Source organism: Haliaeetus albicilla, chromosome 10 (assembly GCF_947461875.1).
Source record: "Haliaeetus albicilla chromosome 10, bHalAlb1.1, whole genome shotgun sequence".
Classification (NCBI taxonomy): domain Eukaryota; kingdom Metazoa; phylum Chordata; class Aves; order Accipitriformes; family Accipitridae; genus Haliaeetus; species Haliaeetus albicilla.
In genome coordinates, this window is record NC_091492.1 from 3,684,575 (window position 1) to 3,699,404 (window position 14,830).

Below are 14,830 nucleotides of genomic sequence, written 5' to 3' on the forward strand. Positions count from 1 at the left end.
ACAAACTGTAATGTATAACATCATAGTTATTTTTCTAACCTTTCTAAAATTACCTATTTGACTGATTTCTTGTGTGTAAAAAGAGGCATAAGGCCTTCCCTTCTGTCAGAGTACCATGGTCTCGAGTAATTTAGAAGCTCCCTGGTTCAGTGCATTGAGACTACCAGTGCAGACAGATTGAAGACATCTTTAAGTTTATGCAAGACTCACAAGAATGCATTTCTTAATACCACTGTAACTAAGGAAGTATTTATAGAAGTCCAGCTAAAATCCAAAGGTCTGAATCAATGACTATACCGAAAGAAATGCAATCGTAAGTCTGCTTTACCCATACAGCTGATGGCTTGGGTTGCAAGGAGGGGCACGGCACTTGCACCACAAATCTGTGCATTCGGTGGGGTACAGCTCACAGGCACAAATGCAGAACAGGGACAATGTTATTCATCAGGGAGTGGGAATCTCTCTACCCTACTGCACAGCTGTAGAAGAGTCTGCTGATAAAATCAGCCTATTGCATCATGTCAGGCTGTTGCTGGCATCATCCCAGCCTTGTTCAGTAATGCATCCCAAATTTGAACATGCAGTCATGCCATGATATATATAGGCTGAATAATTTTACATTCATGCACCTATTCTGCATATAATGTTGTTATAGTAATAGTGTAAGAACTATCTCAGAAAGGGGAAAGTCTTCTTTAAAGTCTGTTAAAGTCTCCTCCAGTGTCAGCCTAAGCAGAGATTATAAATATATATATATGCACCCAGATTTCAGAACTTTCTTAAACGGAGTGGAGGTACTATTACAACATATCCTTATGATGCTCCCAGGAGTTGCATAGCGTTGCTGCCTGGTACACAGAATGAGGCATCTTTCCTTAATTCCTTCTATCCAGATCTTCCAACATAACTATTTTTTCTTGACATATCATAAGTATTGTTTAATTTTCAGTATTTAATGGCAAGATGCATCTAGGTAGGGAATACACTGTAGGCTACCTTGGGCCAGCAGCTATCAGTGACTAACAGGAATGTTGTGATTAATATGGCATCTAAGTTCAAGAGAATGATGAGAAATTCAGATCTTCTAAATTGGACTACCAGGCCCTGGCTTTCCTTCAGACCAGGGAAAAATATGTTTGTACCACTTATTTAATTGGCCATTAATGCTACTCCTAGAAGACACCTCATTTAGATGTGCTTTCTCCTACTTGTTCCAGTTCAGCTCTCATACAGTCACAGACAAGACTATCAAATCAGTGTCGTTTCCTCTAATAGCTTTTTCCCATGTTTTAATGACTATAAAACCCAGAGAGTTCGGAAAGGTAGAGCTTTTATTTCAAAAACAAATCTGAAAGAACAGAGGAACTGCTAAATTGGGTCAGAGATCCACATAGCCCAGTGTCCTGGTCTTCACGGTGGGGAGCAGCTGGCAGTTTAGGAAAAATACCAAAAGACAGAGCACAGAGCGATCCCTCCTAGTGCACTCTTCCTGCAATCGGCTGTTCAGAGGTTTCCTTTAAATTGCCTCCAGACCACCATGGTTAGCAACTACTAAAAGCTGCACAACTAAAAATGTATCTCATTTCTCTCCAAATCCTTTTATACCCTTGACCTCCACAGCATCCTGTGACAATGAGTTCCACGCCCAAAACTGCATTTTGCAGGGAGTAACTTTTTTTTTTTTTGAAAGCTGCTGCTTGCTAACGATGCTGGGACAAGCTTGCAAATGCTCACGGGGGAGAGCTGTCGGTCGCAGGGTGCCAGGAGGAAAGTTCGGGTCATTTGGCTTTTGAACCAAGCTGCAAATTTGGAACCAGCTGGGCGGCTTCATCCCTGTAAGAAGAGCAGCAATGGTGAGTTGGCGTCCTGCGGCGAGGGGGAAGAACCAGACACCCACTCTTTAATTTCTAACATGGTTTTGATTTGGAAGCAGATATGAGACGGGAGCCTACGGGAATTTTGTCAGCGTTGCCAAATTAAGCCTTCCTGGGGCGGATCTAGAAATGTCCAGGACTGTCCAGACTTGCAGAAGGTGCCTTGTTTGGGTTTTAGCTGAGATTTTTTGTGCTGGGTCACTTCCTCCCCCATGCAGGTTTTGACAGTCAGTGAAGGGAGTGGAGCAGGTACCTGGCAGCAGCTACAGCCACGGTTCTTAAGTTCAACCAGCGGGCATTTGGCAGTTTAGTGGCCTATTTGATGTGCTTCAAATATGTCTGGTTTTCAGAAGAAGCTGAGCTCTCAATCTCCTGAAAGTCATCTATGGCACTTCCTCTGACAGCCAAGAATTAGTGTTTATTTTTAAAAAGCAAACTGAATGTAAACAACCAAACTTGCCTTTTTTTCATGAGAGAAAAGACTCAATAGGGAAAAGGCTCCGGTAAAAAGACTGTGACAATCACGTGGCAGGAGAAACAGCGCTTCACTAAGAAGCACAGACTTTCTCGATATAATCCTTTCCCCTAAAAGAGGCATTCCTGTATTGATTTTCTGAACATTTATCTGTTCTGTGCTCTAGTCTGACATATACTTGCGTGAGCAAATTTCACCCTGCAAATGGTTAGCCTGCTGTTTGGGGCAGAGGACTAATTATTTTTATAATGTGACCGATTGCCTAAATAAGAATCTCCAGAATGGACCATCCATCAACTCATGTATGGAGACCTATACAAAATCCTACATAAACCTATACCACAAACAACTGAACAAGTGCCCATGGTTTGTCTGTATGTATGAAGTGCTTGCACAATCATTCTTTTTCAAATAATATATAGAGTGTTTGTCAATTTAACTAAATGAACAACATATCTTTACATCAGATAAAAAATCTGTGCATTTATGCTTCAAATATCTGTGGAGCTGTAGCCACATACCTCAATATAGGAGGATAGGAATTCTTTACCTCTTCTTGCCTGTCATTATTTTACCTGTAATAAAATTCAACCAAGCCCCAGCCTTGTGTTAACCCGTTCAGTCGGAAATCTGCAATGCACTCGTGGAAAACGCCGCTTCCAGTCAGGCCATTATACACCATGGGGCAAGCTTGCTTATCCAGCGTTGCAGAAACATCAAAGTACTTGCCACCTTGGATAGGAGTAAAAAGGGAAGAATGTCTCCAACCTTCAGTAGTATTTTACCTCAAAAAATCCCAAGATCTATTATTTTTGCATATGGTTTCTTCTTATGCAATAAGAGCAATAGTTTTCCTGTCTGCTTTGCAAATTAAGTAAAATCTTTGATCAAGCTCTATTTCCAGAGCAGCTGAATCCGCCTCATAATACATGTTTTGACATATAAAAAAGCAAAAATCACATCATTTATCCGGATTAGCATAAGCAACAGTCACCACAAATAGAAACTGTAACTCTCCCTCTGGTACAACTGCCTGTGGCCCTGATCCTGCAGTGGACACAACACCATTTCACCAATGGCACACTACATATGACTTAACTTAAGCACAGAGGTAAATTTCTCAGGGTGTAGGATGATGCATTTAGCTTTCCAACTTGCTCCAAGGATCACATGGAATTTCACCGAATAGTCTTTCCTCCAGCAAATGAGCTGCATGCCAAAAAGCTGAAGGCAGATATAGTTGGGCTATATTTAGCTTACCGGCAGTAAAACTGACTCCATATTCATCCTTGATAACACCATCATCAGCCATCTCAGCCAGTGAGGCATTGGACCACTCGATGCCAGCCTTCCTCCCATCGGGGAAAAAGACATAACCTACAGTGAGGCTGAAGGGGAAAGAAATGGAGCAGATATAACGTTCAACCAAAACTCAAATGGACCAGCACATTGGCCTTCCAGGGGAGCTCAACGCTGAGCATGGCCTTCATCCCTGGAAAGCAGCAGGAATAAATAAAAAAGGTTATATTGTGGGATATTGCAAATGGTGAGCGGGGGAAGCCACGCATGCAGGAAAGATGAGGCTTGCAGGAAGGATTGTGGTGGGCAGGTGGGACAGGCAGGTCACTTGGTCCCACTTGGTCCCACGGCCATGAATGCTGGTCTTTAAGCTTCTGGATGCAGAGAACACCAGTCAGCGAGGCAGGGCTCCCTGCATAACGCCCTACTACGGAGACACACCTTCTTAAATAGCTGGAAGTGCTCAATTTGTACCTCTAACTCATCTAGACAGAAAGACAGGCAGCTGAATCAGCCAAATAGTAATTGAATGGAAAGGAAGTAATTGAAGGTAAAAGCTGTCCTTGTGACTGATTTCAAATGGAAAATTGGGTGGAGGGAGTGGGGAGCAAGGTGTGGATGGAAATTGGGCTGTACGGGTTCAAAGCAAGAATGTGCATATAAGCATCCTGCAGAGCAACTTCTGCCACCTTTAAGACATATGTTTTTAGCAGCTTAAACTTCTGTGGTTACTTACTTAGTTGTGGTAGCTGGCATATTAATAACTGTTAAATGTGCTGCAGTCCCATCCTGTAAGAGAGCGATAAAGAAAAAGCAGTCTAATTTGAGCGGACTCATTTCTGTGGGTCATACACTGACTTGACCAAGATGACACTGGATATATCTCAGGTTATGCAACGTGCTATGACTTTATACTTTTAAATCTTCTCAATACATCATCCTTGAAAATCTGGCTGCAAATGAGAGTCCAAGAATATAAACCAAACATATTAAGGACAAATTAAGGACATTAAGGACAACAGAAAGTCCACAGCAAGCAGACATAAGAGGAGGAGGGAAACAATACCTGCATAGAAGTCAGCTAGCCATGTTCAAAACTGATGGGCAAGCTACCAAAGTTGGCCCTGCTTTGACCAGAAATCTCTTTTAACCTATATTATTCTATGTCTGAGAGCAGCATACAGGAAAAATGTTAACTGAGAAAGAGGAATCTCATGTTTTTATTCATTTCTCTTCCATCCTTGAGTCTGAATCTCTTCATGCTGCGCTTGGGCTGCTCTGAGGCAAATAAAAGCCTAGGCTGTGATGTTATATATGTACAGACACTCAGGGTATGAGGACTCCAAACTTCAATCAGCGGTAAACTTTAATTCCTTCTTAAGAAACAGTCAGATAGCTTTTAATTAGGAGAGGAAGAGCTACAGTTATTTTGAGTCCTGAATAACTATGAAGAAAAGGGAGAGGTTACTACCTGATTATATACATCGCAGTGCAAAAGCACACTCTTATCAAAAGGTACACAGGTATATGTTAAATCACAGCAAGTACCAGATCTGCACATAGGCGAGATTTTCCAAGGTGAGTTTTTGTGCTGGCCACCACATATCTGGGAAAAGAACTTTTATTCTGAATTCAGCCTTAACTCCTGCAATGCTGCCTATAATAGAGAGTTCAGATTTCTTTACGCCTGCGTTAGCAAAGGAAGGCCTTTTCAGGAGCATCTGTTTGGGTTGCATGCCAGCTTGTAAGGTCAGCATTCAGCATTTCCCCAGGCTGTGTGCTCCCAGCAGCCACAGCGCTGACTCTCCTCCAGCGTAGCCACAACGGCAAAGCAAAGAATTAGAGCTCAGCACAGGCAGAAATATTTGCCGACTGCTGTCATGAAGGCTTAGGATGCCTTCAAACACCTCAGGCTCTCAATCAGTGTGAATCAGCACTGCACAAACTCCACAGAGTGCTGGGTATTTGTGGCAGCCGAGAATCTGTCCTGTAAAGCTGCCTATCTAATTTTTCTTAAAAAAAGCCAAAACAGACAGTTGCAAGTTACCAAAACAACTTTTGGTTCAACTCGTGCAGCAAAATCTCAGTTTTTACAAACACGGCTCTGCTTTTGAGAGCTGCTCCCAACACTGATATGGGCTCATGATGGCACCAGTTAGAACTTCTGATTGCACACCGTGGATGCTCCCAATGCCTTATTTCTAGTTATTTAAATACAACTGACAAGCTCAGGAACATCACCATTTTCATGGTGAAGAAGCATATTGGCATGTTAATACCCACCTCAAAGTGTGCCAAAATCATGACGTAACGGTAAATCTCAGACCAGTCCCGGATACCTGCAAAAAAGAACAAAATCACCCACCCTAAAGTTCACCATTGCTGGAAAACATGAACTAATAGCACCTGACTTGACATTAACTTTGGATAAAGAGATATCCTGTAATTGATAACACGGGAAGCATATGCATGTCCCCAGAACTGTAATGGCATTTCCTCTGAAATGTCTTAACTCCAAGCCCAGTCATGAAATTGGTTATTTTTAAAGATAATCTTTAGTCCCGCTGTCCTACCAGTACCAGCTATAGGGAAGGTAACCGAGTGAATTGCTTCTGGTGCTGTTACCATAAGAGTGGCTCCGAACGCCTTTGAGGGAAAGTTCGGTTTTCTCATGATTTTTTATTTCAATTTCTCCAACAGACTGGCCCCACTGCTCATGTCGGAAATGTTGTTCCCTTTGTCTGGAAGAAAGAAAAGAGTGAATTGGCACAGGCAAAATCAATGATTCTCCTATTCAAGCAGCCTCAATGCCAATCTGATGGACTTATATCCCAAAATGAAGGAGATATTAGGAAGATCCTGTCTGTGTGCAGGATCCTCCTTAGAGGTTGCCAGGTCTGGTGTGGTAATGAATCCAGGAGACACCTGACAGGAGCCATGCTCTTTATTAGCTCAATTCAAATTAAAGCCACCTTCTAAAATCACCTAAAACAACATATGACAGACCCTGAAGAGATCCGTAGAAAAATTACTATTAACCCCAGAAGAAATTAATCTCGCCTCTCACTTTTTGACCCTCTGGAAGAACTCGATGGTCCACGGTTCCTGGGCAAATGCACGTGCAAATGTGCTGGGGTGACTGTCGACACTAAAGTTAAAGACTTCTGTGAAGTTCTCCCAACTAGGAAAAGAAGGGGAAAAATAAAAGACATTATTAGCTTTCAGGTCACACTAGGCCAAATTGTGCACTTGCTACCCTGACAGTGGCACTCTTTGTATTTTATGATTATTGGAAAAATGCTGATTTTCGTCATTTTAAATATGTAACTACTTTTCAAGGAGGCAAAGAAAAGGAAACCGAGAAGAGCAACAACGGCCTACAAGAGTCAACAGATTACCTAGGAAGGGAAGCCAGCAGGGCAGAGCCCCAAGGAAAAGCATACTGCTTTCTCTCATGTAGTCTGTTCAGAGGTACAAATACAGCATTACTCCAGACATGCTGTGCTACTTTGACAGCAAATAATTTTTTATCAGACAAACAGAGTCCATAAACGGAAAGAGAAAGCAGAGGTGAGGGCTTCATGTGTTACTCTGTGCACTTGACCCTTTGAAAACCGTAACCAAATCTCTAACCATGAACTCACTATACATCCCAAAGCAAATGTGAAACACTCTTACTGGAAAGAGAATTTAACTGGTACAAGTTCACCTTCCTCTTCGCTCCACTGCTGTCGGTAGGGTCCTTTTCTGTAAGGCAAAGCACTATGATTGCGTATCATTCCTAAACAAACAGCAAAATGTTTCTTACATCTTTGTAAATGGATGCAATAGGAGAGACTGCAGAAGAATGATACTATTGTGTGCTAAGGTAGAATAGTAATGCTATGTATTAGTAGCTGTATTTTCATTCCATAAAAACCAATGCGTGCTATTGTTACCAAATAGCTTTTGGTTCAAGACGGTTAAATGTATTTCCAGACAGTGTTCAAAAAGCCTTAGTCTTCAGTGTACATAAATGAAACTATAGAGTGCTGCAATACCTGAGTAATCCGTCGAAGCTTATTTTCCAGCGTGTTTGGGGCTCTAAGTATTCAATAGTAAGCCCTCCTCCACTCCAAATCTCTTCAGATTCATCACTCACCATCATGTTTGGATGTTGTGGGTGCTAAAAAGACATTTCAGGAAAACATTTGCTTAATTCAATTGTGAGGATGCAACGTGGGTGAACTCCTGCTCTGACGGTCCTCTGCAGGAGGAACATTTGGTTGAATTGGCTTTTCAGTTCTACCTGCTTTCTGGTAATCAGATTTTCAGAGAGGGGACATTGCATCTAAACCACCTGAGTTATAAGATAACACAGGATTGTTTCAGATAATACAGCTGAATTACTTGTGTGATGGGAGGTCACTGCAAGAACTCAGCTCCTTACGCTAGTGACTGTCAAGCTTACAGCCAAGCTGATACAGGGCTTTGGGAGTAAATTTATTTTTAAGACTGAATCTGATGAAACTCTAAAATGATTTAAATTTCTACTGCATGCAAGCTCCCCAAACTATTTAGCTGCTCTTTGAAAACCATGTCTTGTTTCCTTAAGCTGCCACCTTACTAAAAGAGAGCTTAAGCCTGTTGCTGTAGGGAAGGATCTAAGAAGGTCCTGAACTTGGCTGGCAGTTCTAAGTAACAAAGCCACAAAGTAGTATCGTTATACTAAATATTACTAGAAAACAAAATAATGCATATCAATCTTCTCTTTTATTATTTTCTGCAAATAGGATGTCTCCTGCTTTTTCTGATCATGGCTACTTAGTGAAACAAATTTGTGAACATAAACATAGTTGAGTGAAAAGGGATTTATGCCAGATCTTCCCTCCTTCTTTACTATGTAGTCAGCTATTAAGAAAAAAGAAAATCCACAGTCAAAATATATGATTAACACTGTTTTCTTTTTAGCAAGAACGAAGCAGATGTACATATAACTCCCTAAAAGCTTTCCTTTCTCTTTTATGGAGGCAATTCCACAATGTTTTTTATAGCATTCACTCATTAAAAAGGGGGAAAAAAATCAACCATAACCATACAACGTAACTTATTAACCAGGTGCTGCACATTATCAGAAAGACTGAATGCTCAAATTCTTCCTGGAATACTTACCAAGACACTTTTCAGAAAATACGTTTTGTGCACATTAGGGGAAAAAGGGAATGAGTGTCAGGTACCTACTCAAAAAATTAGACATAACCAGTAATCTGGCCAGTTCTACACTGCCTTTAGACACAGCACTGATGTCTTATTGTTAGGATGTTAATGTAGTGAAGATGCAGAGGACATTAATTTTTGCTTGGGATCCTAACATGGCTTCAAGATAGGAGTTAAGCACTGCTCTTCAATGTCATCCCACATCCACCACTTACTTCAAACTCTCCTATTCCATCCACCCTCAGGAAGAGCCACATCTCACAGATCCCATTGGGACGTTTCGCAAGACGAGCAATCACAAACGTCTTGCTGGTCTCTGCAAAGCCGGTGAAGTAAACCGAATCGAGTGCCTAGGGAAAGGGAAATGGATTTTAGGTCCAGGTGGAGGCAGGAAAGGAGGGGAAGAAGATGAGTAATTCTTTGTTTTCTGTAGGTTTCTTCTCGGAAATCAAATTTTACTTTCACTTTTTATATTTAATAGCAGGCAGCCCAGCAAACGGCCAGAGAGTTTTGCTAGCAGCAGTGAAGCCTCATTCATAACACAGGACAGTCCATGGGCTCAGAAAATGACAGAGGTCCATAACATTTAGGCAATCTGGCATATAATAATCACACTGACACAAAAGCCTTTTTCCTTTCTCATTTGCCCATTTCCTCATTAGGGCAGACACAGAAAGCAGAGAGGGAGCAGACAAGAAGCAGTTTTAGAGAGGGAACATAATTACTGCGTGATAGCCACAGACAAGGTGAAATATCCTGAATTAAGATGATTATTTTGCAATGAGAAGTTCCCTTGACCAAAATCCTTATGAAATGTGCCCTCAAAAAGAGTGTCTGCGAGGATGAAATTGAGCCACAGCCATGCTGTTTCCCCACCTAGCTTCAAACTGTATATAGGACAACTTATACTTAGGGGAAACTTAGAACTAAAATGGGAAAAGGAACAGAAAGAAAGAAAATCAGAGGAAAACCAGCACTTTACTAACATGATTAGCAGCTGGGCTGCTGTAGGGCCAGTTAACACCACGAATCTCAAAAACTATTAGGCACAGAAGTCCACAACTTCAAATGCAGATGTATATCTTCACGTATTTGTGCAGAACCCGCTCAAAGGGATGTTTTACAAGCTGGAACATGGAAAGTAAGATTTATGAATGCGTCTTTGGGCATGGATGAAGTTCTGCTTCCGAAAAATTATTCACTGTAAAATGCAAAAAAGATACTAAAATCAGATTATTATTTCCCTTATGCATACAGATAAGGTGGGATTTTGAGGGCACAGAGTCTGGAAATACACACAGAGTGAGCCTGCTGGATGCCACTGCAAAAATTCAGAGACATCATTTCTGGAAGTATTTTCCAGATCCATTTTTAGACCTCTCTTGTAAGTGTTGCTCCAGTGCTGCTGCTTGGAGGAGCAGAGAGGAAAGCACAGAGCCCTTGGCTATATCTCAAACCACCCTGGATGTCAGTTTGATTTGGAAGGTGGTGTCACTCCTGCCCTATCAAATCTGGTCAAGACTGGCAAAACACTTCAAAACGCTCCAAGCAGCAGCTTAATTAGTAGAAAGGAAAAGCTAGAGAAAGGAGCTTCTTTTTTTAAATGCTAAGCAGAAGCCTCAATGCATTTGTTAAATAATATGACTTAAGGATTCCCAGAAGGCTCCAGGAAATGTTAGCAAGAAGTTGATTTTTCACCGAAATTACTTAGCATCCAAAATCTCAGCTGGCATCTGCAAGCTGAATCTTGACGAGGCAAGGAAAACCGAGGGAAATCCTGTCTCATCAGCCCTTCTGCTTCCCCCTCTCACCAAATAACACAGCAAAGCCCACCCAAATCTCCCCGATAGGTACAGTGAGTATTTTGATGGGATGGTACACGAACACAGGCAAGGTGCAGGTTGTAGGTAGAGGGTTTATTATTTATTAAGCAGACAAGTCCACCTGGAAAATTAGATTCAACTCAGTTAAGTGTGCTAAAATCAAAGGCTTCTGTGTCCCGCAGTGTGCCTGCTTTTTCCCATCGACATCAGCTGGTCTGATTTGAGATAACCCTGCAAGGGACAGCCAAGGTGACATCCCCAACCTGCCCTCCCTGGGATGTGTTGGAGTGATGGGGGGGGTAGGGGGAGAAAAGGTGTGGGTCCCAAGGCTTCAGGGGTTGGGCAGTGGGGGTGCCAGGCACCAGGATGCAGGGAATGGGGGTCCCCGAGGGATGCGGGTCCCCGAGGGATGCAGGTCCCAGAGGGATGCAAGGTGCTGGGGTGCAGGGGATGCAGAGGGCTGCAGGTCCCTGATGGACATGGGTTCCGCAGATGGAGGTGGTGTGGCTCCGGGGGGGGTGCAAGGTCCCAGGGGATGGGGGTTCCAGGGATCGTGGGGTGGGGGGAGATGCTGGGGATGGGGTGCCAGGGTGCAGGGAGATAACAGGGAAGGGAGTCCCGGGGAAGGAGGTCCCGGGCAAGGGGGTCCCGGGGAAGGGGGTCCCAGGATTGGGGATACCGGGGGGGTAAAGGGGACACACGGGACACTCACGTGGGGGTCGGGGCGAAGCGGCCGCGGCCGCCGTGTCTCCGCGGGACCTCCGCCGGCCGCCCGCTGCCTCCCGGCGCCGTGGAAAAGCAGGAGGCAACCCAGGGCCCAGCGCTTCAGCGGGGCCCAGGCGCCGGGAGCGGCCGCTCGCCGTCCCCCGAGCAGGACCAGGAGCCCCAGTAGCCCCAACAGCCCCAGCAGCCCCAGCATGGTGGGGAGCGGAGCGTGGAGCGGGGCGCGGAGCGCGGTGCTGGATCCCCGGCAGACGCCGCCTCGGGGCCGCTCACCGCCGTGTCCCGGGACCTGGTCTCGGTCATTTCCGCGAGTGGGATTGTCCTGGCTGCCGCAGCGCTGAGGTCATGCTGGGGAGTTGTATTTGCTCCTTTTTTTAAAAAAAAAAAAAAAAAAAAAAAAAATTTTTTTTTTTTTTTAACTTTAAAAATTTTTTTCTCCCGAGAAAAAAATCTCGGCGCGCGTTTCACCCGGCTGGATGGAAGTGCTCAAAGGGAAGGTCAGGCAGTTCCCACTGGAAAGGCACGGCCAAATTTCTAGGAAATCCTCCGGGTTAAGTGTTGTGGTGCGGGAAAGGTGGGTTTGGGGTCTCCCCCCCCTCGGGCTATTGGCGGGTATGAGGGCAATATCAGCGGCTCTTCCCCAAGGCTGAAGGTTGGGGATGTTCCCAGCTCTTTGATTCAGATCCCAATTCCAGTTGTAGATTTTTATTGGGCTCTCAGCGTATGGGGGTCCTTCGCTTGCTCCCGCTGCCGGCTCTGGCCAACGGGCAGGGAAAAGGCTTGGCAGCCCATTTCACCCAATGTACCAAAAAAAAAATTAAAAAAAGTAATCGCAGCCGGCAGCCCTTCAGCACCTCTTGTAGGTACCATTTCTACAAGCTGTATTTTTGAAGGCTTTTTTTTGGCTGGCTGCACGATAGATCTTTTTATTCCTTTTGCAATTAGCAAGCATTTAGTCTCATTTCCCTACACTAAAATAAACCCAGCCTCTCAGGAGTGGTTGAAGTGTAGCTGACCTCACTTTGGAGAATGATGGGGCTCTCGGAACCCATGCTTGCTTTTGTTTTCTGAGTGTTTTGACTCCCTGTTAGCTCTACAGACTTTCTCAGCGGACTTCCTGTTACTTGAAGAAACATTTCTTGTACATTTTTATGCCTCGTCTCAGTTGTCCCTCAATTTGGTTTTAGAGCCACCTCTGCTGTGGTTTGTGTTTAACGGATCAGTGCCTATGGTTCTTTCGGTTTTCTTCTTTGAATGCAACTTGCTTTTAATAACTCCTTGGCTCTGCTGCTTCTTCTTGGCCTTTATCTAGTCTTTTTTGATACTGATGCGCACTTACTCTGCCTCTATGATCATGTTTCTGTCTATCCTTCAAAAGCTTTTAGTGTCTTAGATGTTCCTTTTACATTCTTAAAAAGCTTCCTTATTTTTACACAGTTCCCCTTTTCTGAGACCGGGCACAACTGTTCTGTATTGCTTTATTGCTATCCATGGACCACATCAAATCAAAAGCAGAAGGGCAGGGACTAAAAAGCAGAAGGCACCAGAGATTAAGACAATGAGGCTCAGAAATTTATTTCTGTAAATGGCCATTGCTTCAGTTAATATTCAAGGGGTACGTCTTAAAGTTAACCGCAGACAGTAGGCAGAGAGCCAGAGAGATAATGAGGTTGTTTTCTTACTTCAGATTGTGTCGTGGAGGGACTGAAAACGGTCTAAAAATAGGAGATGTGTCACAATGTTATCACCCTGCACCTGCAGCACAGCAGATATGGTTCAGTCCAGAGAAAGGCTGCAAAGGGAATGAATTATGAAAAACTGCATTTATTTTTAGTTAAAATTTAAACACAGTATTGACACAAAGCAATATTCAATGGGGAGAGATCCACACACATGACAAACCTTTGGGACTTTACAAACATGCCCATAATTAAACCCTCAGCAGCTCTAGTCTGCTTGAGATGTAAGGGCCTATGGCAAATGAGAGATTCTTGTAAACTCTTCCTTTTTTTCCTAATGCAATCCACCAGCAGCTTTACTGCCCTTTGCCAAACTGTTGGAGTCCTTATACAAATCATCTGAATTTCAGTGTTTGCATTTCTGAGCGGAGGATAAACGGGGCATGAATATTTCATATGCTCCTCTGATATGTGAAGTATTCAAAAACTCCCATAGTCTAACCAACGCATCGGTGAAGGTATTGTGGCTGTCCCTATGGAATTTGTAACAGAGATAAGCTCCGTTCCTTCCTACGAGGACGGGAAGCATGGAAACAATTTGCTTCATGCAGCATTATGTTTCAACATTTCTTAGGTAATTTGTTTGAGGACTTGAAGTTATCTCTGGCAAACAATTTATCTTGGCAATATTGTTTGCTGTGGAAATGGGTTCCAAACCAGCAGGACTTGCAGAAGAATGAAAGTCCTGACATGTCTGGTAATGTTTTTAGCATGGCAAAACCAGCGCTGTGCATATTAAAACAAGTCTAAGGTCTGCTCCACACACTTAGCAAAAATGTGGGCAGGAAAATATTCACCTGATTTGTTTAAGTTCAGGAAGAATGAGGAACCTGCGACCGGTGCACAGCGCTAAAAATACTGTGAACAAAGCAAGCTGAATTTAACCATTTCTGGTTGGCATAAATTTGCTAACTTGCTCTTAAGCATCTGCAATATTGACCGTCAAACTTCTCATTGCATAGTGAACACCTTAAACAGCACTGCCTCTTTTAAATCCATCTGCCTGGCAAAGGAAATTGGTATGTTAGGAATATGTTCCATCAGAAAAAATACTTTAGCACCCTCAGAAATCAAGGGCCTGCAAAATCAGATAAGTGTAGCTCTGAGGTCCAAACTGGTTCTCAAGGTCTTTGCACTGCAGTGAGCACTGACTGTAGTTGCTGCGCAAAGCTATCCAGTCTCTCTAGCAGTGTCTGAACAGAAATCAAAGCCAAGAGAAAAAAACTGCATCATGGCCCCTCCTCCTCAGAGAGCTGCAAATGTAACTGGATTTTCAGAACTGTATCCAGAAATAATGGCTAGACTCACATCTCTAGTATATACTAGAGAGCCAGGCATGCCTGTATTTCAAGAAAGCTCAGATCTGGGAAAGAATTTCCCACTTTCAGCCTATATTTAAGTTGCATGTCATTATATGTGATGTTTCTTTAAAAAATTGTCAGATAACTGCCTTGTCTATAGACCTTTTCTCCCTGCATTAGCATCTGGAGATACACTGTTTGCCAATGTCATATGGCCAGTATGACTAACACTATTTAGGCTCCCCCAGGGCTGCAGAAATAAGTGATGCACCATCCAGTGGACAAACGTGCTAGCTACACTGCAGTGACAAGTTACTAAACATCAGTTCCACCGAAATCGACTGCAAAACTGCCACTGAATTAGCAGCTCTCATTGATAAAGCGTGTGTGGGAACTGCTG

General features: G+C 43.4%; 1 protein-coding gene across 1 annotated transcript; it reads right to left on the reverse strand.

Annotated features, from left to right (window-relative positions):
• Nucleotides 1-1,313: 1,313 nt before the first annotated feature.
• Nucleotides 1,314-11,727, reverse strand: LOC104319403 (uncharacterized). Its single transcript, XM_009921108.2, has 11 exons — nt 11,380-11,727; nt 9,060-9,194; nt 7,689-7,813; nt 7,327-7,395; nt 6,716-6,829; nt 6,274-6,389; nt 5,932-5,987; nt 4,385-4,437; nt 3,610-3,737; nt 2,925-3,081; nt 1,314-1,833 (listed from the first exon to the last, which is right to left on the reverse strand). Exons 1-11 carry the CDS (start codon nt 11,584-11,586, stop codon nt 1,779-1,781), a joined length of 1,215 nt encoding a protein of 404 aa, XP_009919410.2. The 5' UTR covers nt 11,587-11,727; the 3' UTR covers nt 1,314-1,778.
• Between the last annotated feature and the right edge of the window lie 3,103 nt (nt 11,728-14,830).